Here is a 27439-nt window from a genome sequence, read left to right on the forward strand (position 1 = left end):
AACTAATCTATGACAGAGGAGGCAAGGATATACAATGGAGAAAAGACAGTCTCTTCAGTAAGTGGTGCTGGGAAAACTGGACAGCTACATGTAAAAGAATGAAATTAGAATACTCTCTAATACCATACACAAAAATAAACTCAAAATGGATTAAAACCTTAATGTAAGGCCAGACACTATAGAACTCTTAGAGGAAAACATAGGAACAACACTCTTTGACATAAATCACAGCAAGATCTTTTTTGATCCACCTCCTAGAGTAATGGAAATAAAAACAAAAATAAACAAATGGGACCTAATGAAACTTAAAAGCTTTTGCACAGCAAAGGAAACTATAAACAAAATGAAAAGCCAACCCTCAGAATGGGAGAAAATATTTGCAAAAGAATCAACGGACAAAGGATTGATCTCCAAAATATATAAATAGCTCATGCAGCTCAATATTAAAAAAAGAAACAACCCAGTCAAAAAATGGGCAGAAGACCATAATAGACCTCTCTCCAAAGAAGACATACAGATGGCCAAGAGGCACATGAAAAGCTGCTCAACATCACTAATTATTAGAGAAATGGAAATCAAAACTACAATGAGGTATCACCCCACACCAGTTAGAATGGGCATCATCAGAAAATCTACAAACAACAAATGCTGGAGAGGGTGTGGAGAAAAGGGAACCCTCTTGCACTGTTGTTGTGAATGTAAATTGATACAGCCACTATGGAGAACAGTATGGAGGTTCCTTAGAAAACTAAAAATAGAATTACCATATGATCTAGCAATCCCACTACTGGGCATATACCCAGAGAAAACCATAATTCAAAAAGACACCTGCACCCCAGTGTTTATTGCAGCACTCTTCACAATAGCCAGGTCATGGAAGCAACCTAAATGCCCATCGATGGACAAATGGATATAGAAGATGTGGTACATATACCATGGAATATTACTCAGCCATAAAAAGGAACAAAATTGGGTCATTTGTAGAGACGTGGATGGACCTAGAGACTGTCATACAGAGTAAAGTAAGTCCAAAAGAGAAAGACAAATGTTATATATTAACGCATACATGTGGAATCTGGAAAAATGGTACAGATGAACCAGTTTGCAGGGCAGAAATAGAGATACAGATGTAGAGAACAAATGTATGGACACCAATGGGGGAAATTGGGGGTGGGGTGAATTGGAAGATTGGGATTGACATGTATACACTAATATGTATAAAATGGATGACTAATAAGAGCCTGTTGTATAAAAAAATAAATTAAAAAAATATTGAATCTTCTAATCTATGAACAAGTATGCCTTTCCATTTATTTTATTTAGGTCTTTAACTTCTCTCAGCCAATTTTACAGCTTTTAACTGTATTAGTTTTTCATAGCTTTTGTCAGATCTCTCCTTAGCCTATCTTTTTTTTTAATGCTAAACACAGTGTTGAAAATTTCTTCCCAATTTTTCATTGCTAATTCATAGAAATATAATTGATATTTGTATATTGATCTTAGGTCCTACATAAGACTACTACCATCCTTACTAATCACCCTTGATATAGTAGCTTTTTTGCAGATTCCATCTGATAGTCTACACAGATGATTGTATTTTCTGCAAGTAAAGACAGTTTTATTCTTCCCTAATCTGGATACCTTTTATTTTGCTTTCTTGGCTGATTGTACTGGGTAGAATCTTCAGTATGAGGTTGCGTAGGACTCAGGGAGACTGCCTGACTCTTTATGTTCTCTCTCCCTAGTTGTGGCTCTGGAATTCACTGTGGGCGGTAAGCTGAGTCCAGTCATCTGGCTCATCTGTGTGTTTGCTGTCTCTCGGGGATCATTATCTTTTGTTGCCTGCTGCTTATTGTCTTGTTATGGTTGTTTCAAGCAGGTGGGTACATCCTGTTACTCTTCCTTGGCTAGAATCAGAGTGTCCATACTATTACAAATCTAGTCCAATCAGGTTTTTATCCTCACCACTCACTAAAGACAGTTGCCAAGTTCATTAGTTACTTGTCAGTCCTCTTTTTTGGCCTATACAGCATTTGGAGTAATTGATCACTCTTTCTAGGTACTTGCTAACTTATTGTGCAGGATACTTCTTGGTCCTCGTCTTTCTTCCTTGGCCACCCTTTGCCATCTTTTTTGAATTCTATTTAACTTCCAAACTTTTAAATATTTGAATGCTCCATGGGTTCTTAGTCTTTGTGTTGTTAATACTCTTTAGTGGTTTCATTCAGCCTAATTACTTTATATACCTTTTTATAGGTTGATTACTCTAAATTTACATTCTCAGTCCATCACTCTCTCCAGAACAGCATACTTTTATGTATTCAGTTGCTTATAAATATATCCATTTGGTTGTGAAATAGGTATCACAAACTTAACAAGTTGAAAACTGCACTTCTGAACTCTACCCCTTAAAAATGCTCCACTTGCTAATTCTCATTTTGGTAAGTGGCAACTCCACCATCCCACTTACTCAGGCCATAAATTTGGAGTAATTTTGGCTTCTCTGTTTATCTTTGACCCAATATTTGGTTTCATCACCAAAAATACTATTTGGTCTGCTTTCAAAATACAGTATATCCAGAATCTGACCACTACTTAACACGGCCACTTTGATTAGTATGGTCCAGACCCCATCTGCTCTCTCCTCCTTTAGCAAAATACATTCTTAACTGGAATCCTTGGTTTAGTCCTTTTAAAAGGTAAATTAGAATATGTCATGTTTCTGCTAAAAACTGTGTAGTTTTTCATTTTATCAGGATTAATAAAAGCCAAGTCCTACAAATGTATAGTCTGGTCCCCTGCTGCCACTGTGACCTCATTTCCTGCCATTCTTCCTCTCACTTCACTATAGGAACACTGAAATGTTCTTTTTTCTCACTTTTACTTTTTTCAAATCTCTGCTCCAGTGTTATTTTTAAAAGGCCTTCTTTTATCACTCTTTGATGAAAAAGTTATGGTTCTACCGCAAAGTAATAACTGTCCCTTTTACCTTCCTTTATTTTCCTCCATAGTTCTTACTATCTGGTATCTTTTTATTTTCTTGTTAATTCTGTCTTTCCAATTAGAATGTAAACCCTGTAAGGACAGGGACATCTATCTGTTCAGTACTATTCCCAGTACCTAGAACAGTGTCTGGAAACAAAGTAGATACTTAATACATACTGATAGATTGATGCCCTGGATTCTTTCAACCATTTTTGATATGTGATCCAAGCTTTTCCTTAGAATATAGGATCTCCTATGATCCCAGAGTTAGAGATTCTTTCATACTCTAATAGTATCTGAGTTTTCAGCTTATAGTTTTCACATTTTATTAGTCACTTGGCTCTACTCTGTCTGCACTTATCTCTGTTTTGAGTGTTGTTTGGGGATATTGTTGAAAATACTTTTGTTACATATTTGAAGTTGACATGGCAAACATCAGTTTAAAACAATTCAGACTAATTACTGAATCTACTGGTGTTATATTTAATTCCTCTAAAATGTTTTTAAGTGTGCTGAAATTGTTGAGGATACCTAGATTCTCTGATTTTACTAGTCTCTTGAAAATGTATACTTATTTCAGTTGTTGCTTTAAAAAATTATTCTAAATTTTGAGGAGTCTGAAGAGATCCCTACTTTAGAGATGTTTGGAAGTGTTGTTTGTAGTTGGACACAGTACAATCAATAAATGTTTCATTTGTATACTGTTTGCATATACTTATTCTGTAGATCCTAACATTTGGAAGATCCTGGGACCTAAAATGTCCAAGATGCCTGTCATTTCTTGTAGGTTGAAAAGTAAAATGTAGTAAATGATAATATTAAAATATCAAAAAGGATAGTATTAAAGATAGATTTGTAATGACTTCTTTTAGTTCTTGGCTCCTTTCTTGGACAATTGCCACTTTACTCATACTTCCATTTCAATCAGTTTTCTTTAATGTGATCTCTAATATGAATCTCAAGTCTTGCTGTTTGTTTTTGTTTTGAAAAAATCCGTAGAAGTTACATCAGTCCTATATATATATTTTTTCTGTTAGAAGCTTCTTGATCAATATATATATATATATTTCCTGATGACTTGAATCCTCTGGGTACTCTGAATACTCACTGAATGACTATACAAATACACATGAAAATTCTGAACAGTTGTTTATTCTTGGTTGTTGTGTTTTCATGGGAGCCACAGGTAGGGGAAAAGCAATCCTTTCTCTCTTTCTCTTTGAAAGGATAATAAGTTCAGTTGATTAACTACAAAACTTTTTATTTGATTTATATCAAATAGACACACAGAGCAGAAACAGGACATCGTATCTTATCATGTTTTTCCTTGGCTTCTAGAGTGTGCAGTAACCAGGATATTACAAAGTTAAAGTCTTGCCAGACATGATAGGTTCAATTCTTTGCTGTTCTTAGCCTCTTTATGTTGTAGGCTTTACATCACCATTAATGAAGAATATATAATGCAAATAACTTAGATCTTTAGTAATAAACGGTTGTTTCTCCAGTACACTTCTGCTCTCCAGTCAAATGCTCCAGTGAAGCTTCAGATGGGAAAGTGGGGGGAAGAAGAGGCTCAGTGTTTGGGAGATCTTGAGTAGTGAGGCATTCTAATATTGACCTTGGTCTAAGAACCACAAAGGAAAATGTTTCTCCACGTTTTTTTTTTTTTTTTTCTGTATGTGGGCCTCTCACTGTTGTCGCCTCTCCTGCTGTGGAGCACAGGCTCTGGACGCGCAGGCCCAGCGGCCATGGCCCATGGGCCCAGCCTCTCCACGGCATGCGGGATCCTCCCAGACCGGGGCACGAACCCGTGTCCCCTGCATCTGCAGGCAGACTCCCAACCACTGCGCCACCAGGGAAGCCCTCTCCACGGTTTTGAGATTCCATGGGGGAAAATCTTATTCAGAAGTGGCTTTTAACTTTTGGGTTTAGTCTAGGATTGGAAATGTAATAGACACTTTTGTTTGCAAGCAACAGAAACTAACTGTGGCTAACTGAAAAACAAGGAGATACGTCATTAGAAGCTCATGGAATCTAAGGGAGAGCCAGAGTACTTAAAGGGGTAGTATAAAGCCTTGAGTAAAGGTTTAAGGGTTGAAACAAACAAAAAAGTTTTACACCAGAATTGACTTTTGAAACAAGCAAAAACTACTCAGAATGTTTCTGTAGAAAAATTAGAAAATAAAAAACCACTCAATCTCCTAGAAATTAAAACAAAAAAAATCGAAAAGAAAAATTTAATAGTTACATTAGTATTTGTTTATGAGTAAAATTGGAACACGTTAAAAAAAGCCATTTATAGTTTTTTGGTAAATATCTGCTCAGGCTCTTCAATTATTAGAGGGTTAGTTTTTTTGGTCAAATCTATCAACTTTTTCCTTGGTGGTTCTTCTGTCTTTGTTGTTTTGCTGAGAGTGGTTTTCCCTATTTAAGTATTGTAAAATATTTTAAATACATTTTTGATTCAGTAGATCCATTTTTTCTTTTTCCTATCTCCAAATATTCTCTTTAGTAATGGTGGCCATTAACCATGGTTCTTCTTTCTTTTTTTTCCAAAAATTTTTCTTTAATTAAAGTATAGTTGACTTACAATACTATATTAGTTTCAGGTGTACAACATAGTAATTTGATATAGAATGTACTGCAAAGTTATTATGCAATATTGATTATATTCCCTGTGCTGCACATTGTATCCTTGTAACTTTTTATTTTGTACCTAGTAGTTTGTACCTCTTAAACCCCTTCACCTGTTGTGCCCATCTTCACAACTCTCTTCCCTTCTCTCCCCGCTTCATAACTCTCTCTCCTCTTCGCTCCCCTCCCCTCTCTCCCACTAGTTTATTCTATCTGTGAGGTGATATCTCATTGTGGTTTTGATTTGCATTTGTATATGATGATACAAATAAAGAGATACTGTATATAAGAGAAAACATATAGTATAATATTTGTCTCTCTGTCTTATTTTACTAAGCAAAATATCCTCCATGTCTGTCTATTTTGTCGCAAATGACAAAGTTTTATTCTTTTTTATAACTAATAGTCCATTGTGTGTGTGTGTGTGTGTGTGTGTGTATTACATCTTCTTTATGGATATTTAAGTCGTTTCTGTGTTTTGGCTATTGTAAATAATACCGCCTGAACATTGGCGTACATATATCTTTTCAAATTAATGCTCTTGTTTTTTCAGGTAAATACCCAGGAGTGGAATTGCTAGATCATATGGTAGTTCTATTTTTAATATTTTGAGGAACCTTCATACTGCTTTTCATAGTGGCTGTACCAATTTACGTTTCCACCAGCTGTGCATGAGGGTTCCTTTTTCTCCACATCCTCATCAATACTTGTTATTTTTTGTTTTTTTGGATGATAGCCATTCTCAGTTGTGAGGTAATATCTCATTGTGGTTTTGATTTGCATTTGTATTTATTTGATGATAGTGATGTTGACCATCTTTTCATGTACTTGTTGGCCATCTGTTTCTTCTTTGGAAAAAATGCATGTCCAGGTCCTCTGCCCATGTTTTAATTGGGTTGTTTAGTTTTTTGATATTGAGTTATATAAGTTCTTTGTTTAGTTTGGATAGTAATCCCTTATTGGACATACCACTTGCAAATATCTTTCCCCATTCAGTAGGTTGTCTTTTCGTTTTGTTGGTTTCTTTCACTGGGAAAAAGTGTTTATGTTTGATTTGGCCCCATTTGTTTATATTTGCTTTTGTTTCCTTTGCCTGAGGAGACAGATCCAAAAAAATATTGCTAAGACTAATTTCAAAGAATGTATTGCCTATGCTCTCTTATAGGAGTTTTATGTTTTCAGGTCTTGCATTTGGGTCTTTAATCCATTTTGAGTTTTTGTGTGTGGGTTTGTTTCTGGGCTCTCTATTCTGTTCCATTGATCATGTGTCTGTTTTTATACCAGTACCATAGTGTTCTGATTATTGTGGCTTTGTCGTATAGTTGGAAGTCAAGGAGTGTGATACCTCCAGCTTTTTTTTAATTGCTTAGGCTGTTAGGGTTCTTTTGTGGTTCCATATGAATTTTAAGATTATTTGTTCTAATTCTGTGAAATATGCCACTGGAATTTTGATAGGAATTGTATTGAGCCTATAGATTGCTTTGGGTAGTATGGGTATTTTAAGAATCCATGAACATGGGATGTATTTCCATTTATTTGCGTCTTTTTAAATTTCTTTTATCAGTGTCTTATAGCTTTTTTTTTTTTTTTTTACTTTATTGGAGTATAATTGTTTCACAATGGTGTGTTAGTTTCTGCTTTATAACAAAGTGAATCAGGTATACATATACATCTGTTCCCATATCCCTTTCCTCTTGCATATCCCTCCCACCGACTCTCCCTATCCCACCCCTCCAGGCGGTCACAAAGCACCGATCTGATCTCCCTGTGCTATGCGGCTGCTTCCCACTACCTATCTACCTTACGTTTGGTAGTGTATATATGTCCATGCCTCTCTCTCTCGCTTTGTCCTAGCTTACCTTTCCTCCTCCCCATATTCTCAAGTCCATTCTCAAGTAGGTCTGTGTCTTTATTCCTGCTTTACCCCTAGGTTCTTCAAGACATTTTTTTTCTTAAATTCCATATATATGTGTCAGCATACAGTATTTGTCTTTCTCTTTCTGACTTACTTCACTCTGTATGACAGACTTTAGGTCTATCCACCTCATTACAAATAGCTCAATTTTGTTTCTTTTTATGGCTGAGTAATATTCCATTGTATATATGTGCCACATCTTCTTTATCCATTCATCCGATGATGGACACTTAGGTTGTTTCCATCTCCAGGCTATTGTAAATAGAGCTGCAATGAACATTTTGGTACATGACTCTTTTTGAATTATGGTTTTCTCAGGATATATGCCCAGTAGTGGGATTGCTGGGTCATATGGTAGTTCTATTTGTAGTTTTTTAAGGAACCTCCATACTGTTCTCCATAGTGGCCGTACCAATTCACATTCCCACCAGCAGTGCAAGAGTGTTCCCTTTTCTCCACACCCTCTCCAGCATTTATTGTTTCTAGATTTCTTGATGATGGCCATTATGACTGGTATGAGATGATATCTCATTGTAGTTTAGATTTGCGTTTCTCTAATGATTAATGATGTTGAGCATTCTTTCATGTGTTTGTTGGCAGTCTGTATATCTTCTTTGGAGAAATGTCTATTTAGGTCTTCTGCCCATTTCTGGACTGGGTTGTTTGTTTTTTTGTTATTGAGCTGCATGAGCTGCTTGTGAATTGTGGAGATTAATCCTTTGTCAGTTGTTTCATTTCCAAATATTTTCTCCCATTCTGAGGGTTGTCTTTTGGTCTTGTTTAGGTTTCTTTTGCTGTGCAAAAGCTTTGAAGTTTCATTAGGTCCCATTTGTTTTTGTTTTCATTTCCATTTCTCGAGGAGGTGGGTCAAAAAGGATCTTGCTGTGATTTATGTCATAGAGTGTTCTGCTTATGTTTTCCTCTAAGAGTTTGATAGTGTCTGGCCTTACATTTAGGTCTTTAATCCATTTTGAGCTTATTTTTGTGTATGGTGTTAGGGAGTGATCTAATCTCATACTTTTACATGTCCCTGTCCAGTTTTCCCCGCACCACTTATTGAAGAGGCTGTCCTTTCTCCACTGTACATCCCTGCCTCCTTTATCAAAGATAAGGTGACCATATGTGCGTGGGTTTATCTCTGGGCTTTCTATCCTGTTCCATTGATCTATCTTTCTGCTTTTGTGCCAGTACCATACTGTCTTGATTACTGTAGCTTTGTAGTATAGTCTGAAATCAGGGAGCCTGATTCCTCCAGCTCCATTTTTCTTTCTCAAGACTGCTTTGGCTATTTGGGGTCTTTTGTGTTTCCATACAAATTGTGAAATTTTTTGTTCTAGTTCTGTGAAAAATGCCAGTGGTAGTTTGATAGGGATTGCATTGAATCTGTAGATTGCTTTGGGTAGTAGAGTCATTTTCACAATGTTGATTCTTCCAATCCAAGAACATGGTATATCTATCTATTTGTATCATCTTTAATTTCTTTCATCAGTGTCTTATAATTTTCTGCATACAGGTCTTTTGTCTCCTTAGGTAGGTTTATTCCTAGATATTTTATTCTTTTCTTTGCAGTGGTAAATGGGAGTGTTTTCTTGATTTCACTTTCAGATTGTTCATCATTAGTGTATAGGAATGCCAGAGATTTCTGTGCATTAATTTTGTATCCTGCTACTTTACCAAATTCATTGATTAGCTCTAGTAGTTTTCTGGTAGCATCTTTAGGATTCTCTATGTATAGTATCATGTCATCTGCAAACAGTGACAGCTTTACTTCTTCTTTTCCGATTTGGATTCCTTTTATTTCCTTTTCTTCTCTGATTGCTGTGGCTATGACTTCCAAAACTATGTTGAATAAGAGTGGTGAGAGTGGGCAACCTTGTCTTGTTCCTGATCTTAGTGGAAATGGTTTCAGTTTTTCACCATTGAGGATGATGTTCGCTGTGCGTTTGTCATATATGGCCTTTATTATGTTGAGGAAAGTTCCCTCTATGCCTACTTTCTGCAGGGTTTTAATCATAAATGGGTGTTGAATTTTGTCGAAAGCTTTCTCTGCATCTATTGAGATGATCGTATGGTTTTTCTCCTTCAGTTCATTAATATGGTGTATCACGTTGATTGATTTGAGTATATTGAAGAATCCTTGCATTCCTGGAATAAACCCCACTTGATCATGGTGTATGATCCTTTTAATGTGCTGTTGGATTCTGTTTGCTAGTATATTGTTGAGGATTTTTGCATCTATGTTCATCAGTGATATTGGCCTGTAGTTTTCTTTCTTTGTGACATCCTTGTCTGGTTTTGGTATCAAGGTGATGGTGGTCTCATAGAATGTGTTTGGGAGTGTTCCTCCCTCTGCTATATTTTGGAAGCGTTTGAGAAGGATAGGTGTTAGCTCTTCTCTAAATGTTTGAGAGAATTAGCCTGTGAAGCCATCTGGTCCTGGGCTTTTGTTTGTTGGAAGATTTTTAATCACAGTTTCAATTTCAGTGCTTGTGATTGGTCTGTTCATATTTTCTATTTCTTCCTGATTCAGTCTTGGCAGGTTGTGCGTTTCTAAGAATTTGTCCATTTCTTCCAGGTTGTCCATTTTATTGGCATAGAGTTTCTTGTAGTAATCTCTCATGATCTTTTGTATTTCTGCAGTGCCAGTTGTTACTTCTCCTTTTTCATTTCTAATTCTATTGATTTGAGTCTTCTCCCTTTTTTTCTCAATGAGTCTGGCTAATGGTTTATCAATTTTATTTATTTTCTCAAAGAACCAGCTTTTAGTTTTATTGATCTTTGCTATCATTTCCTTCATTTGTTTTTCATTTATTTCTAATCTGATTTTTATGATTTCTTTCCTTCTGCTAACTTTGGGGGTTGTTTTGTTCTTCTTTCTCTAATTGCTTTAGGTGCAAGGTCAGGTTGTTTATTGGAGATGTTTCCTGTTTCTTAAGGTGGGATTGTATTGCTATAAACTTCCCTCTTAGAACTGCTTTTGCTGCATCCCATAGGTTTTGGGTCGTCGTATCTCCATTATCATTTGTTTCTAGGTATTTTTTTAGTTCCTCTTTGATTTCTTCAGTGATCACTTCGTTATTAAATAGTGTATTGTTTAGCCTCCATGTGTTTGTATTTTTTACAGATCTTTTCCTGTAATTGGTATCTAGTCTTATAGCGTTGTGGTCAGAAAAGATACTTGATACAATTTCAATTTTCGTAAATTTACCAAGGCTTGATTTGTGACCCAAGATATGCTCTATCCTGGAGAGTGTTCCATGAGCACCTGAGAAAAATATGTATTCTTTTGTTTTTGGATGGAATGTCCTATAGATATAAATTAAGTCCATCTTATTTAATGTATCATTTAAAGCTGTGTTTCCTTATTTATTTTCATTTTGGATGATCTGTCCATTGGTGAAAGTGGGGTGTTAAAATCCCCTACTATGAATGTTTACTGTCGATTTCCCCTTTTATGGCTGTTAGTATTTGCCTTATGTATTGAGGTGTTCCTATGTTGGGCGCATAAATATTTACAATTGTTATATCTTCTTCTTGGATCGACCCCTTGATCATTATGTGGTGTCCTTCTTTGTTTCTTCTAATTGTGTTTATTTTAAAGTCTATTTTGTCTGATATGAGAATTGCTACTCCAGCTTCCTTTTGATTTCCATTTGCATGGAATATCTTTTTCCATCCCCTTACTTTCAGTCTGTATATGTCTCTAAGTCTGAAGTGGGTCTCTTGTAGACAGCATATATATAGGTCTTGTTTTTGTATCCATTCACCCAATCTGTGTCTTTTGGTGGGAGCATTTAGTCCATTTACATTTAAGGTAATTATTGACATGTATGTTCCTATTCCCATTTTCTTAATTGTTTTAGGTTTGTTATTGTAGGTCTTTTCCTACTGTTGTGTTTCTTGCCTAGAGAAGTTCCTTTAGCATTTGTTGCAAAGCTGGTTTGGTGGTGCTGAACTCTCTCACCTTTTGCTTGTCTGTAAGGTTTTAATTTCTCCATCAAATCTGAATGAGATCCTTGCTGGCTAGAGTAATCTTGGTTGCAGGTTTTTCTCCTTCATCACTTTAAATATGTCCTGCCAGTCCCTTCTGGCTTTCAGAGTTTCTGCTGAAAGATCAGCTGTTAACCTTATGGGGATTCCCTTGTGTGTTATTTGTTGTTTTTCCCTTGCTGCTTTTAATATGTTTTCTTTGTATTTAATTTTTGACAGTTTGATTAATATGTGTCTTGGCAAATTTCTCCTTGGATTTATCCTGTATGGGACTCTCTGTGCCTCCTGGACTTGACTATTTCCTTTCCCATATTAGGGAAGTTTTCAACTATAATCTCTTCAAATATTTTCTCAGTCCCTTTCTTTTTCTCTTCTTCTTCTGGAACCCCTATAATTCGAATGTTGGTGCGTTTAATGTTGTCCCAAAGGTCTCTGAGAATGTCCTCAGTTCTTTTCATTCTTTTTCTTTATTCTGCTCTGCAGTAGTTATTTCCACTATTTTATCTTTGATGTCACTTATTTGGTCTTCTGCCTGTTATTCTGCTATTGATCCCTTCTAGAGTATTTTTAATTTCATTTATTGTGTTCATCGTTGCTTGTTTCATCTTTAGTTCTTCTAGGTCCTTGTTAAATGTTTCTTGCATTTTGTCTATTCTATTTCCAAGATTTTGGATCATCTTTACTATCATTATTCTGAATTCTTTTTCAGGTAGACTGCCTATTTCCTCTTCATTTGTTAGGTCTGGTGGGTTTTTATCTTGCTCCTTCACCTGCTGTGTGTTTTTCTGTCTCCTCATTTTGCTTGTCTTACTGTGTTTGGGGTCTCCTTTTTGCAGGCTGCAGGTTCATAGTTCCCATTGTTTTTGGTGTCTGTCCCCAGTGGCTAAGGTTGGTTTAGTGGGTTGTGTAGGCTTCCTGGTGGAGGGGACTAGTGTCTGTGTTCTGGTGGGTGAGGCTGGATCTTGTCTTTCTGGTGGGAAGGTCCACGTCTGGTGGTGTGTTTTGGGGTGTCTGTGGCCTTATTATGATTTGAGGCAGCCTCTCTGCTAATGGGTGGGGTTGTGTTCTTGTCTTGCTAGTTGTTTGGCATAGGGTGTCCAGCACTGTAGCCTGCTGGTCGTTGAGTGGAGCTGGGTGCTGGTGTTGAGATGGAGATCTCTGGGAACTTTTCGCCGTTTGATATTCGTGGAGCTGGGAGGTCTCTTGTGGACCAGTGTCCTGAAGTTGGCTCTCCCACCTCAGAGGCACAGCACTAACTCCTGGCTGCAGCACCAAGAGCCTTTCATCCACACGGCTCAGAATAAAAGGGAGAAAAAGTAGAAAGAAAGAATTAGTAGAAGAAGAAGAAGGGGAAAGGGAAGGGGAAGGGGAAGAAGAGGAAGGAAGGAAGGAAGAAGGAAGGAAGGAAAAGAAAGGGAGGGAGGCGGGAGGGAAGGAGGGAAGGAAAGAAAAAAAGATAAAGTAAAATAAAATAAAGTATGATAAAATATAATAAAGTTATTAAAATAAAAACTAAGTATTAAGAAAAAAATTAAAACAAAACAAAACGAAACAAAAAAAACGTACGGATAGAACCCTGGGACAAATGGTGGAAGCAAAGCTATACAGACAAAATCTCACACGGAAGCATACACAAACACACTCACTAAAGGGGGAAAAGGGGCAAAAACCATACATCTTGCTCTCAAAGTCCATCTCCTCAATTTGGGATATTTCGTTGTCTATTCATGTATTCCACAGATGCAGGGTACATCAAGTTGATTGTGGAGCTTTAATCTGCTGCTTCTGAGGCTGTTGGGAGAGATTTCCCTTTCTCTTCTTCTCACAGCTCCTGGGTCTCAGCTTTGGATTTGGCCCCGCCTCTGCGTGTAGGTTGCCAGAGGGCGTCTGTCCTTTGCTGAGACAGGACGGTGTTAAAGGAATAGCCGCTTCGGGTACTCTGGCCCACTCAGGCTGGGGGGAAGGAGGGGCACGGACCGCAGGGCGAGCCTGCGGCGGCCGAGGCTGGTGCAACGCCACACCAGCCCGAGGTGCGCCGTGTGCTCTCCTGGGGAAGCCGTCCCTGGATCTCGGGTCTCCGGCAGTGGCGGGCTGCACAGGTTCCCCGGAAGGGGGGTGTGGACAGTGACCTGTGCTCACACACAGGCCTCTTGGCGGCAGCAGCAGCAGCCCCAGCGTCCCACGCATGTCTCTGGGGTCCGCGCTTTTAGCCGTGGCTCACGCCCGTCTCTGGAGCTCCTTTAAGCAGCGCTCTTAATCCCCTCTCCTCGCGCACCAGGAAACAAAAAGGGAAGAAAAAGTCTCTTGCCTCTTCAGCAGGTCCAGACTTTTTCCCGGACTCCCTCCCGGCTAGCCTTGGCACACTAACCCCTGCAGGCTGTGTTCAGGTCGCCAACCCCAGTCCTCCCTGCGCTCCGAGGAAGCCGGAGCCTCAGCTCCCAGCCCCACCCACCGGGCCTCTCGGGCTGGTGAGTGCCTGTCGACACCGATCCTCTGTGAGGGAATCTCTCTGCTTTGCCCTCTGCACCCCTGTTGCTGTGCTCTCCTCCGCAACTTGGAAGCTTTCTCCCTCCGCCACCCGCAGTCTCCGCCCGCAAAGGGGCTTCCTAGTGTGTGGAAACCTTTCCTCCTTCATGGCTCCCTCCCACTGGTGCAGGTCCCGTCCCTATCCTTTTGTCTCTGTTTATTCTTTTTTCTTTTACCCTACCCAGGTACATGGGGGAGTTTCTTGCCTTTTAGGAGGTCTGAGGTCTTCTGCCAACGTTCAGTAAGTGTTCTGTAGGAGTTGTTCCACGTGTAAATGTATTTCTGATGTATCTGTGGGGAGGAAGGTGATCTCCGCGTCTTACTCTTCCGCCATCTTTCCCGGAAGTCAGCGTATTATAGCTTTCAACGTACAGGTCTTCACCTTCTTGGTTAAATTTATTTTTTAATTTTTTAATTTTTTTGCCACACCATGCGGCTTGTGGGATCTTAGTTCCCTGACCAGGGATCGAATCCGGGCCCTTGGTAGCTCTTAACCACAGGACTGCCAGGGAATTCCCGTCCTTGGTTCAATTTATTCCTAGGTGTTTTATTCTTTTTTTTTTTTTTTTGAAAATTCTGAATCATTTTATTGGATAAAGATATAAAACTGCTCACAAAGTATTCTTTTTTTTAACATCTTTATTCGAGTATAATTGCTTTACAATGGTGTGTTAGTTTCTGCTTTATAACAAAGTGAGTCAGTTATACATATACACATGTTCCCATATCTCTTCCCTCTTGCATCTCCCTCCCTCCTACCCTCCCTATCCCACCCCTCTAGGTGGTCACAAAGCACTGAGGTGTTCTCCCTGTGCTATGCGGCTGCTTCCCACTAGCTATCTATTGTACATTTGGTAGTGTATATATGTCCATGCCACTCTCTTTGTCACAGCCTACCCTTCCCCCTCCCCACATCCTCAAGTCCATTCTCTAGTAGGTCTGCATCTCCATTTGTGTCTTACCCCTAGGTACTTCATGACCTTTTTTTTTTTTTCTTAGATTCCATATATATGTGTTAGCATATGGTATTTATTTTACTCTTTCTGATTTACTTCACTGTATGACAGACTGTGGGTCCATCCACCTCACTACAAATAGCTCAATTTCGTTTCTTTTTATGGCTGAGTAATATTCCATTGTATATATGTGCCACATCTTCTTTATCCATTCATCCGATGATGGACACTTAGGTTGCTTCCATCTCCTGGCTATTGTAAATAGAGCTGCAATGAACATTGTGGTACATGACTCTTTGAATTATGGTTTTCTCAGGGTATATGTCCAGTGGTGGGATTGCTGTATCGTATGGTAGTTCTATTTGTAGTTTTTTAAGGAACCTCCATACTCTTCTCCATAGTAGGTGTTTCAATTATCACACCAATCAGAATGGCCATCATCAAAAAATCTAGAAACAGTAAGTAAATGCTGGAGAGGGTGTGGAGAAAAGGGAACACTCTTGAACTCCTGGTGTTTTATTCTTTTTGGTGCAATTGTAAATTGAATTGTTTTCTTAATTTCTATTTCTGATAGTTTGTCATTGTGTATAGGAATCCACCAGTTTTTGTATATTGATTATGTTACCTGCAACTTCACTGAATGTATTATTTCTAATTTTTTTTGGTGGAGACTTTAGTGTTTTCTATATATAGTATCATGTCATCTGCAATGACAGTTTTACTTATTTCTTCCCAAATGCGATGCCTTTATTTCTTCTTGTGTGATTGCTGTGGCTAGGACTTTCAATATTATGTTAAATAGAAGTGGCAAGAGTGTGCATGCTTGTTTTGTCCCTGATCTTAAAGGAAAAGGTTTTAGCGTTTTACCATTGTGTATGATATTAGCTGTGGGTTTTTTGTAAATGTCCTTTATTATGTTTAGGTATGTTCCATCTTTACCAAATTTGTTGAGAGTTTATCGTAAATAGATGTTAAGTGCTTTTTTTTGGTTTTGTTTTTGCATCTGTTGAGATGATCATGTGCTTTTTTTACCTTTCACTTTGTTAATGTGGTGTATCACATTGATTGATTTGCAGATATTGGACCATCCTTGCATCCTGAAATACTGCTTGATCATGATGTATGGTGGTTTTTATGTGTTGTTGAATTCTGTTTGCTAATATTTTGTTGAGGATTTTTGCATCTGTGTTCATCAGAGATACTGGTCTGCAGTTTTCTTTTTTTGTAGTGTCTTTTTCTGATTTTGGTATGAGGGTAAAGCTGGCCTTGCAGAATGAGTTTCAGAGTGTTCTCTGCTCTTTAGCTTTTGGGAATAGTTTGAGAAGGATAGGTACTGACTCTTTAAATGTTTGGTAGAATTGCCCTGTGAAGCTGTCTGGTCCTGGGCTTTAGTGTTTTTGGAGTTTTTTTTATTACTGATTCAGTTTCATTACTTGTAATGGGTTTGTCCAGATTTTCTATTTATTTGTTCCCGATTCAGTCTTAGAAGATTGCAATGTCTAGGAATTTATCCATTTTTGGGGGGTTGTTCAATTTGTTGGTGTATAACTGTGGTATTATGATTTTTGTACCTCTGTGATGTTGGTTGTAACTTTTCTTTTGTTTCTAATTTTATTTGGGCTCACTTTTTCTGGAAGATTGTGACTAAAGGTTTATAAGTTTTGTTTCTCTGTTCAAAAACCCAGCTCTTGGTTTCATTGGTCTTTTCTGTTGGTGGTATTTTTTTTTTCGGTCTCTCTTTTATTTATTTCTGCTCTGATCTTTATTATTTTCCTCCTTCTACTACCTACCTTTGGGCTTTGTCTTCTTTTTTAATTCTGTTAGATAGAAAGTTAGGTTGTTTGAGATTTTTCTTGTTTCTTGAGGTTGGCTTGTATCTTCTCTCTTGGAACTGCTTTTACTGTGTCCCATAGATTTTGGAAAGTTGTGTTTCTGTTTTCACTTGTCTCAAGGTATTTTTTGATTTCCTCTTTGATTTGTTCATGGATGCATTGTGGTGTTTTTTTTTTGTGATTTGTTTTTAGTAGCATGTTGTTCAGTCTCCACATGTTTGTATTTTTTCCATTTTTCTTTCTGTAATTAATTTCTAGTTTCATACCATTGTGGTCAGAAAGGTTGCTTGATATGATTTCAGTGTTAAATTTACTGAGACTTTTTTTGTGGCCTAGCATGTGATCTTTCCTGGAGAAAGTTCCATGTGCACTTGAAAAGAATGTATATTCTGTGTTGGGATGAGATATGTATTCTGTAAATATGTATTAAGTCCATCTACTTTAATATGTCATTTAAGACCACTGTTTCCTTACGGGTTTTCTGTCTGGATGATTATTCACTGATGTAAGTAGGGTTTTATAATCCCATACTGTTACCATATTTTGTCAGTTTTTTTCCTTTGTGTTTATTATTATTTGCTTTATATATTTAGGTGCTCTTATTAGGTGCTCCTATATTAGGTGCATATATGTTTACAAATGTTACATCTGCTTCTTGGATTGATCCCTTTATCATTATATGATGTCCTTTGTCTTTTGCTCTGGATTTTGTTTTAAAGTCTGTTCTGCCTGATACGAGTGTTGCTACCCCATAAGCCGTTATTCTTAAGGTTGTAAGGAGATATCATTAGCACTATCCCTTCGAGTTAATTCTGATACTTAATGTCTTAGTAAGGTTGGATTGCTATAACAAAACACTGTAGACTGGTTGGCTTAAACATCTGGCATTTATTTCTCATAGTTCTGTGAGTTTGAGAAATCCAAGATCAAGGTGCAAGCAGATTCAGTTCCTGTTGAGGACCCTTTCCTGATTTGTAGACAGCCACCTTCTTGCTTTGTCCTCACAGAGAGAGAGAGAGAGAGCTCTACTCTCTCTTCCTTTTCTTATGAGGACACTAATGCCAGCCTGTGGGCCCTGCCCTCATATAACCTAATTACCACAAAAAGACCCCACCACCAGTTAGGTATTCAATGTATATATTTTGGAGGAACACAAACATTCAGTCCATGATACTTCTTTTATCTTATCTCTTTTCTACTTCCACGTGAGGAAGATGATTCTGTTTATTTTTTATTTGCTTTTATTTTGAACATTATTTACTGTGATTCTGACATCAAAGAAGAACACAAAGTAAAAACTAAAAGTTCTTTCTTTAATCCTTAGTAGTGTCACTCCTTAGAGTAACTAATGTTGATCTTCCAGAGTATATAAAAAATTATTGTCAGTATACATGGAATATGTGGCTCATTTTTTTACATTTATATCTTCAGCCCATCTGGATTTGTGTGTGTGCGTGTGTGTGCGTGTGTTTAGTAAAGCAGGGGTAGATCTGTTTCCAAATATTAGCTCTTGTCCTTTCATCACGCCTTGACTAATTCATTATTTCCCCACTTGTACAACATATTACATATTGTATGCCATTCTATATGTTGATCTGTTTGTGTACTTTCAATTGTTTTAAGACATTAAGGTTTTTATTATTTTTACTTTAGTATTCTTTCTCCCCTTTATTGTGCTATTGTGGTTTTTTTTTTAAAACATATTGTCCCTAGTCTAGTTTCAAGAATTTTTGTCATGGTTTTTACTGAAGTTGCATTTAATTTGTGTGCTAACACTGAGAGATTTGCCACCTAAGTAGTAGGCATTACGTCTTTCTTCTCAAGAACATATCTTCCATTTACTCAAGTTAATTGCCCAGGTTTCTAGGTTCTTTACAACATTATTCATGGGTGTCTTAAATGTTAATATTTTGCAAATATTGACTTTTTCTACAGTAAGTTTGTAAAGGTTATCACTTGTTATGGCATGATGAATATACATTTTGTATACAGTTTGCATGGTTTGCAAGCAACCACAATATTTGTTCTAATAGCGCTTTACTTGGCCTTCTTAGGTTTTTCTAGTAATAGGTTTTTCAAATAATAATTTTGTCTGTTCCTTTCTTATTCTTATTCTTCCTTCTTTCCTTTTCTTGCCTCATTGAATGGGAATTTCTAGTCTAAGTTGAATGATGATAATGACAGTGCACCATCTTGTCTTGGTCTTTCATTAATAACCATGCACCCTTTTAAATTTTAGCTTTGTGATGGCCATTGATTTGAGAAAAATCTACTTTATTATTAAGAATCCTTTTCTCAGTTGTTAGTTATTTTTTAAAAAATCAGATAATGAGGGCTTCCCTGGTGGCACAGTGGTTAAAAATCAACCTGCCAATGCAGGGGACACAGGTTCGAGCCCTGGTCTGGGAAGATCCCACATGCTTTGGAGCAACTAAGCCTGTGCACCACAACTACTGAGCCTGCACTCTAGAGCCCGTGAGCCACAACTACTGAGTCTGCGTGCCACAACTACTGAAGCCCACGTGCCTAGAGCCCGTGCTCTGCAACAAGAGAAGCCACCACAATGAGAAGCCCGCGCAGCACAACAAAGCGTAGCCCCTGCTTGCCGCAACTAGAGAAAGCCTGTGTGCAGCAACAAAGATCCAACGCAGCCAAAAATTTAAAAATAAATAAATTAATTTTAAAAAAATCAGATAATGAATATTGAATTCTATTAAATGTCTTTTTGGCATCAGATGAGAAAGTTATGTGACTTTTCAGTGTGATGAATACTCTAAAAATATTCTTACATTCTTGAATATCCTACTTGGTCATTGTGTCTTTTTCTTTAAATAAAGAGCTGTGTGTTCTTTCATAATATTATATGAAATTTTCAATATTAGTAAATTGCCCTTTCATTTGCATAGTTTTGGGTATAGTACTAGGCTTATGATAGCTTGTTAAAATGCATTAGAATACTTTCATATTTTATATGTTTTAGGTTAGATTTTAAAAGCTTTGTAATTATTCTTGAAAGCATGATAAGAGCAATGATGGTAAATTTTTTGGACTTGATACTTTTTTGGTGTAGTGGCTAAAAGAAATCCTTTTTCTTCCATAGCTGTTAAGTATGGTCAGTGTGAATTGCCAGTCCTTTTTTGCAATATCCTCAATCATCTCTTGGGTGATAAAGTTTGCCCTCTTATCTAACTCTCTATCTACGTATGTATCCATATATGTATCTATCTAATATATTCATTTATGGTTTTTTTTCCTCCCAAGAAGGAAAAAATCTTATTCATGGAAATAACATTGTGTAAAGGTTTTGTTGTTGTTTAGAACTGTTGATGCGTTTAAACACATTTTTCTTGGTTATCTTTTTAATTGATATCTTTCTGCATTTTTGTGTTTATTTAAAAATATTAACTAGACATAACTCTAAATTTTAAAGGTATTTATACAGTTTCCATATTCAAGTGCTTATATTGGTTTATTTCTTAATTTGAGCATTTGTTTTGCCAGGACATGTATGTGAGTTGTAAACTCTCCAAGGATTTGTTATAATGTTCTAATATACCTGTCAGTGAAGAGCATCTTGCTTGAGTTTAGTATTCATGAGTATTAGTCCTATATTCCTTAAAATGATTTATATTTCATCATTGCTTTTAGGAAGGAAATCAGTATTATAAAAGTGAAGTTTGGTATCATTTTATTTTAACTTTTGCTTGTAGAATAGTTTTTCTTCATCTGTGAGGTAGAAAAACTTAATTTCACATTTATATGTGTTTTTGAAATCCATGTTTTCTGGCAGTTGGTCTATCTTTAATGAAGTGTTTTATACAGATTTTTGGTAGAGGAACTCTCCAAAGGAAGAAACTTGGGTATTATATTTGGTTTGACAGATCCTAAATATATTAATTATCTGTTGCTGAGTAACAAAATACCCTAAAATTTAATAGTATTAAAACAGCATATATTTATCACCTCTCAGTTTCTTTGGGTCAGGAATCTAGGCATAGATCAGCTGGGTCCTTTGTTTCAGAGTCTCTCACAAGGCTGCAGTCAGGGTGTCAGCTAGGGCTGGGACCTTACCTGGTGGCTTGACTGGGGAAGGACCTGCTCTTAAGCTTACTCTTGGCCCAATCTAGTGCTTTTCCACTGCAACACATATTGGTGATTATTTGATTCACTTAAGAATCATTCTTTGGGTCTTAAATCCAGCCCTGGGAACATCTAGCTCTTTTCAGTCCTTCCTGTTACTCGGTCATTAGTGTCTGTGCCTGTGTGTGTGTGTGTGTGTGTGTACTTACACAAGGAGAAGAAGGGAGAGAGGAAAACAGGAAGGGAGGGCATTTGATAATATGTTAATGTAACTTTTTTTCATTTTTAAGAATATGCTTTTTTGTTTTTCCTTAGGTGCCTTAGCTGGACCAGTTATTGTGGAGCCACATGTCACAGCAGTATGGGGAAAGAATGTTTCACTGAAGTGTTTAATTGAAGGAAATGAAACTATAACACAAATTTTATGGGAGAAGGTACATGGCAAAAGTGCACAGACTGTTGCAGTTCATCATCCTCAATATGGATTCTCTGTTCAAGGAGAATATCAGGGAAGAGTCTTGTTTAAAAACTATTCACTTAATGATGCAACAATTACTCTACATAACATAGGATTCTCTGATTCTGGACAATATATATGCAAAGCTGTTACATTCCCACTTGGAAATGCTCAGTCCTCTACAATTGTAACTGTATTAGGTAGGTGTACTTAAATTGTATATTTTGGTGGTGTGGTGAGGATTATTGTAAAAGTATTTTCAAGAACTTAAAATGATTGAAATTATATATAAATGTAGGTTTAAAATAAAAGAATTCAGATATGTTTTTTCAAGTTCTGTCATAAAATTCTATGATTCTAGACTCTCAGTTTAAACTAAATCTTGTCCCTGTCTACCTGTGTATCTATATAAAGCTGTGTAATTTATAGCTATTTTACTTTCTTCATGAAAGATTGTTTTTTATTTATAATACTAAGTGCTGAGTTTCTTTGACATTTATTTTCATTATTTCCCCTCAAATTTTTCAACCTTTAATTAAATTACCATCTTTAAATAAGCTTTTCCATTTTTTTAAGTGACTGTGGTCTTAGAGCCTTTGACATCTCATTTGTTTTTCAAATCAGATTTTATTTCTGCTGTTGTGGATTTGCATAGCTATTTGAATCTTGGTCTGTTGCTTGCATTGAAAGATCTTCTGCCTTTTCCTATCTGATAACTATTAAAGTTTATAGCAGAATTTAGGAAGAGCTTATGAGCTTATTAGCATTAAAATAGTCACCTGCAGTGAAAGGTAAACCAATTTGGAATAGCCAGTGAGTACTTTTATAATACTAGAAGGAGGATTAAGGAGTAAAAGCAACTGTAGTCATTTCCACCCAGAGTGGAACTTCTTTAATGGGTGGTCTTTGCTATGAATCTGCCTGTTTGCCTGTCAGGGACTTTGTAAGGTCTGCTGATAGCTTTCCCTACTCAATCCTCCTTCACTTTTCTCCCAGATGTTGTTCCCTAATAAGCCTTTTGTACTCCTCATTTGATCTCAGTGTCTGCTTCCAGAGAACCAAATAACTACACAGCCTCTAATATTTAATGGCATGATTTCACGGTCACTGATGTGCAGGAAAGAAATTTTGTCCAAATATGTTATATATTTTTTCATGTTGAGAAATGCTGTTTAAAAATAGAAACAAAATTAAATATTTGAAGACTTTAATGTTTAAGAGCCTGCCCTAAGAGCTGTGGGAAAAATATAACTTATGTTTACAAAATTGATACTTTTGAGAACTGTTTTGATTGGAAGGCACGGCATAAATATCTGAAAAATCAAGTGCAAGCCATTGGGGTAAAAAAAGTCACAGAAAAACTCAGTGTCAAGAAAAAATAGATAAATAGTTCTCATGTAGAAGAGAGAACTTGTGAGTAAGACTTTTTGCTTTAAATTTTAGTAGTTCCCCTTAAATTAACACAATACTCAATGGTTTAAAACTCGACTGTTGATAGTATAAGACTAGTCACGCTTTTAGCTGGGTCTTCTTCTCTAACTTCATCTATTCCATTCCTTGCTCTACTTCTCCCAGCAACCCAAATTTTATAATCATAATTAACTATTTACACTTCATTAACACCTATATTTTTACATGTGTGTTTTCTTATGCCTGGATTACCACCTTTTTCCTCCTGTCTCTTTCTTCTAGATTCTTCTATTTAACTGCTACTCATCAAACCACATCCTTTTTTTTTTTATATAAGTTTATTTTATTTATTTTTGGCTGCCTTGGGTCTTGGTTGCTGCGCGCAGGCTTTCTCTAGTTGCAGTGAGCGGGGGCTACTCTTCGTTGCGGTATGCGGGCTTCTCATTGCGATGGCGTCTCTTGTTGTGGAGCATGGGCTCTAGGCATGCAGGCTCAGTAGTTGTGGCACGCGGGCTCTAGAGCAGAGGCTCAGTAGTTGTGGTGCACGGGCTTAGTTGCTCAGCAGCACATGGGATCTTCCCGGGCCAGGGCTTGAACCCGTGTCCCCTGCATTGGCAGGCAGATTCTTAACCACTGCACCACCAGGGAAGCCCCAAACTGCATCCTTTTGGAAGCCATTCTTGAAATATCTACCCCTCTGCAATTTGATGGGGTTTTTTGCTCTTTTGCCTTTGTATCTTGAGCTTATCTTTGTTGTAGCAATAAACATAATGCTTATTATGTGTCTTCTTCACTATAAACTTGTGGTGGACTGCAACTGTGCACTTTAAAATTTAACTTTATATCCCTGAAGCCTATAAGAGTTTCTGGTATGTAGCAGTAATACACTAAATGTTATTTAAGTAGGGCATAGGAATGGATAAATAAACTCTGTAGTTTAGAAATGTTTTGTAGAAGAGTAGTTGAGCCAGTCCTTGAATGGTGGATAGGTTTTAGGTAGGCAAAAAGGAAAGAAGTATAGGGAGGAGAATGAGCCAACGCAGGGAGGCAGAAAACAGCATATTATTAGGGCAGAGTTTCTTCAAAATTGATGTTGTTGAACTTTTGGGCTGGAATTCTTGTGATGAGCTGTCCTGTGCATTGTAGACTGTTTAGCAGCATCCATGACCTCTACCCAGTAGATGCTAGTAGCAGTTGCATAAGTTTCAACAAGTTAGAATGTCTCTCAACATTGCCAAGTGTCCTCTGCAGGACCACTGAGTATTTGTTGATTGTTCAAAGGATTTATATAAAATACAAGAATTAAAGGCTAGAAAGGTAGGGTAGGAGTAATCTAAATATTAAGATGGGGAACTTGAGCTTTATATTGCTGTAAATGCAAACTTAGTATACAGCATTGTACGTCTTCTCACCTCTCTTCTTTTATTCTCAGATTCTTGCTGTTTATTTTTTATTTTTTTATTTTTTTGGCCACACTGCACAGCATACAGGATCTTAGTTCCCTGAGCAGGGATCAAACCTGTGCGCCCTGCAGTGGAATCATGTAGCCCTAACCACTGGACAACCAGGGAAGTCCCAGATTCTCACTGTTTAAAGCATGGTTCATGAACCAGCAGCAGTGGCATCACTTGGGAGCATGTTAGAAATATAGAATTACAGATCCCTCCCAGACTTGTTGAATGATAAATCTACATTTTAGCAAGATCCCCAAGTACTTTTTATGCACAGTAGAGTTTGAGAAACACTGCTTTGACCATCTTCTCACCTTGCTTAGAGGGATACCTAACTCATAGACCTGATTTAGAAGTAATGTGATGAAAGTTGTGATTTAAGATGATGAGTCTGGTGTTTTTGATGGATTGAAATGAAGAGTCCTGAAATCATAATGCTTCAGCCATGAGGCCATGAAAGCTTGAAGTTAATTTTCTAATTTCTGCCACTTGAGTGAGGAAGGGAACTACTACAAAGGAAAAATTTACAGAACGTTGTAACTGACTGTATATAGTAAACTAGAGAGGTTTGAACAGTAACAGGTTTTGAACCTTAGTGATTGAGTAAATTATGTTACCATTAATTTAAATGGGCATATCTGAATGAAAAACATGTTGGGGATTGGGAGGAAAAGACGATGAGCTCAACATTTGGCTTATTGAGTTGGAGGATACATAGGCAAACAATACCAGGTAGGTGGTTAGAAACTATATAGAGTCAAGCTTTGTATCAAAAGCAAATAAAATCAGGGATCATCCAGGTAGTAGTGTTTATCAGATAAAAGTTTTTAAGAGACTTACAAAAAGTAACTGAAAGCCTAAGACTTATTAGGGCAGAGATTGGAAGAAATAGAGATGAGGAGTTCAAAAAGATAGCTTTGAGAAAAACTGTCAAAGTAATATTATTCATATCAAGAGAAGATAAAAGTTTTTAAGATTATTCTAGCAGCTTTTTCCCACAGTGAGAAGCCATACAGAAAATGATTTCAGTGACCATTTTTTTCAGTTCTCCGAAGGCTGGCAAATAGCTACTATCATTCTAAATGCATAGCCCAGAAGTTAATTCATTACTTACAGCAGATACCTGAAGGCATTAGAACTTAATTCTTTTGGAACTGATTGGGAAGAACTGCACTAAGTATCAAATTTTACCAAATCAGTCAAAGAGAATAGGCAGAGAAAAGTATTGAGTGTATAGATTAGGCAGTGACATTAGAGTTTCAAAGGAGTAGTAGTAATAGAAAGTGAATTAAGGGAATGTAATATAGCAGAAAGCTTTGGGAACAGTAAACAACAAATGCCCCATAGCAGAGGAGTTGTACAATTGGTTACTTCCTCTTGATATATGGGATATTATATAGTTGTTAAAATTGTAGTTAAGAGAAGTATTGCTGCTTGAAAATAAAATGAGCCACAAAACTGTAGGTATGCCATGATTACATCTATATAGAAACTAGAAACAAATAAGACAAGGAAATGGAAGAATATGATAATGACTGTATTAAGATATTACAGTTGTGGATAAGTTTTCTTTGTTTTTCCAATTTTTAGTAATATTACTTCTGTAATTAAAAACAAAAAAAAATTTCCACTGCTGCACATGATGGAGTAACAGGGATTGGATTTACCCTTTCTCTCTCTAGCAACAAAAAAAACTAGGCAACTTAATAGGCACGGTAAGATTATGATCCCTGAAAGAAGGAAAATAAACAAGATGAGTTCTACAATTGCTCCAGCCTCCTCCTTAGGCAGTTTCCAGTGACAGCTCAGTGGCAAGGAATTCAGGTAGAGAATGCTGGTCTCACTGAGTTTAAGAGACAGATTGGACAGGTGATTAGAATTTGTGGAGCAGAATACTGGAAAGAAGGGAACATGAGAGAGAAAGAATGTGTGTGCTTTAGAGACCTACAGAATGGCCCTCTGAAGTCTTTGCTTCAGTACTGATCTATGTGCACGTGAGAGGAAACTTTTGAGGTGGGTGAAAGAACGAACAGAAAGAAGTAGGCTTAACAATCCTGGCGTTAATGCAGGGCTGGGAAAACTTCATGTTCCCCCAAATCAGAGTATATAGGGCATTGGATAGCATCTTAAGAGGAAGCAACAACAAAACCACTAGACAGGGAAGCATACAGAGAAGTTAACTTAAATGTTGGGGAATATGAGAAAAGTCACTTTAGAAAACAAATGAAGCGTACAACCAGGAGATTGGTTCCCTTCAGAAGCAATAGAAATAACAATTTAAAATTGACTTTAAGATAACTTTTTAAGGTCCTCGAAGATAAAAGCCTCTATTGATGGCACAGGTTATTCACATTAACTCTCCCATGGTGGGGGATGGGCAGGTGAAATGTTAAAAACCATTGAAAACTTCAAAGAAATAACAACATAGTGAGGAATATAACTAGACCAAATCTAAGAGAAGGTAGAAACAGAAATAAACCTAGTACCGAAAGCTAAAATCTATTCAACCTTGGGGACATTAGACAATTCAGAAGAGACACTGAAGATGATGAACTAAGATTTCGAAAACCTTGAGAAGTGAGAGAGACAAATATCTGAATGCAAGTCTGCTCAAAATGGGATGTCTAATAACCTTTCTTATATTCTCCTGGTACCCAAAGGCTTAACGTTTTCAGAATAGTAGTACACCTGTAGTAAACCAGTCTTCTTATAGACTTCTAGGCCTGGTTTATATCGCTTGGGTAGTCTGAAATTAAGGAGATCCTGGACTGGATAGTGTTCTCAGGAGCTAGCTTAGCAGAAGAAAGCACAGAAAGGTACTGCATTCTAAGCCTTAAATTATTTCTACCTTCATTATTCAAACTCAAGGATGTCATCTGCTTGAATAACCAGGCATACAAGTAAAGAAGACTCCACAAGCAGCAGCCACCGCAAACAAGACAACAGAAACAGACCTGCATGAGATGTTGGAATTATCGGACACAGACAGTTAAACAACTGTGCTTACCATTTGAAGGGATAAGTCAATCTCTTAAATTTCTGTAGAGAAGAAGAAATTTGGTCTACTTCAAGGCCGAATTACGATGTGATATATATAGTAATTTGGTCTGGAAGTAGACAGGTAATTCTTAGTACAAACATACCTTGGAGATATTGTGGGTTCAGTTCTAGACCACTGTAATAAAGCTAGTATTGCAATAAAG

At 37.1% G+C, this 27439-nt stretch overlaps 1 protein-coding gene across 3 annotated transcripts in view; it reads left to right on the forward strand.

Annotated features, from left to right (window-relative positions):
• Positions 1–27439, forward strand: part of NECTIN3 (nectin cell adhesion molecule 3) — a 141378-nt gene that overhangs the window by 27448 nt on the left and 86491 nt on the right. For all 3 annotated transcript variants that reach the window (XM_081234063.1, XM_081234061.1, XM_081234062.1), the window contains exon 2: positions 21234–21575. In XM_081234063.1, the coding sequence (XP_081090189.1) occupies positions 21234–21575 (342 nt within the window). The remainder of the gene's footprint in view (positions 1–21233; positions 21576–27439) is intronic.

The sequence above is a fragment of the Mesoplodon bidens genome (genome assembly GCF_964165515.1).
Source record: "Mesoplodon bidens genome assembly, chromosome: 5".
NCBI lineage: Eukaryota > Metazoa > Chordata > Mammalia > Artiodactyla > Ziphiidae > Mesoplodon > Mesoplodon bidens.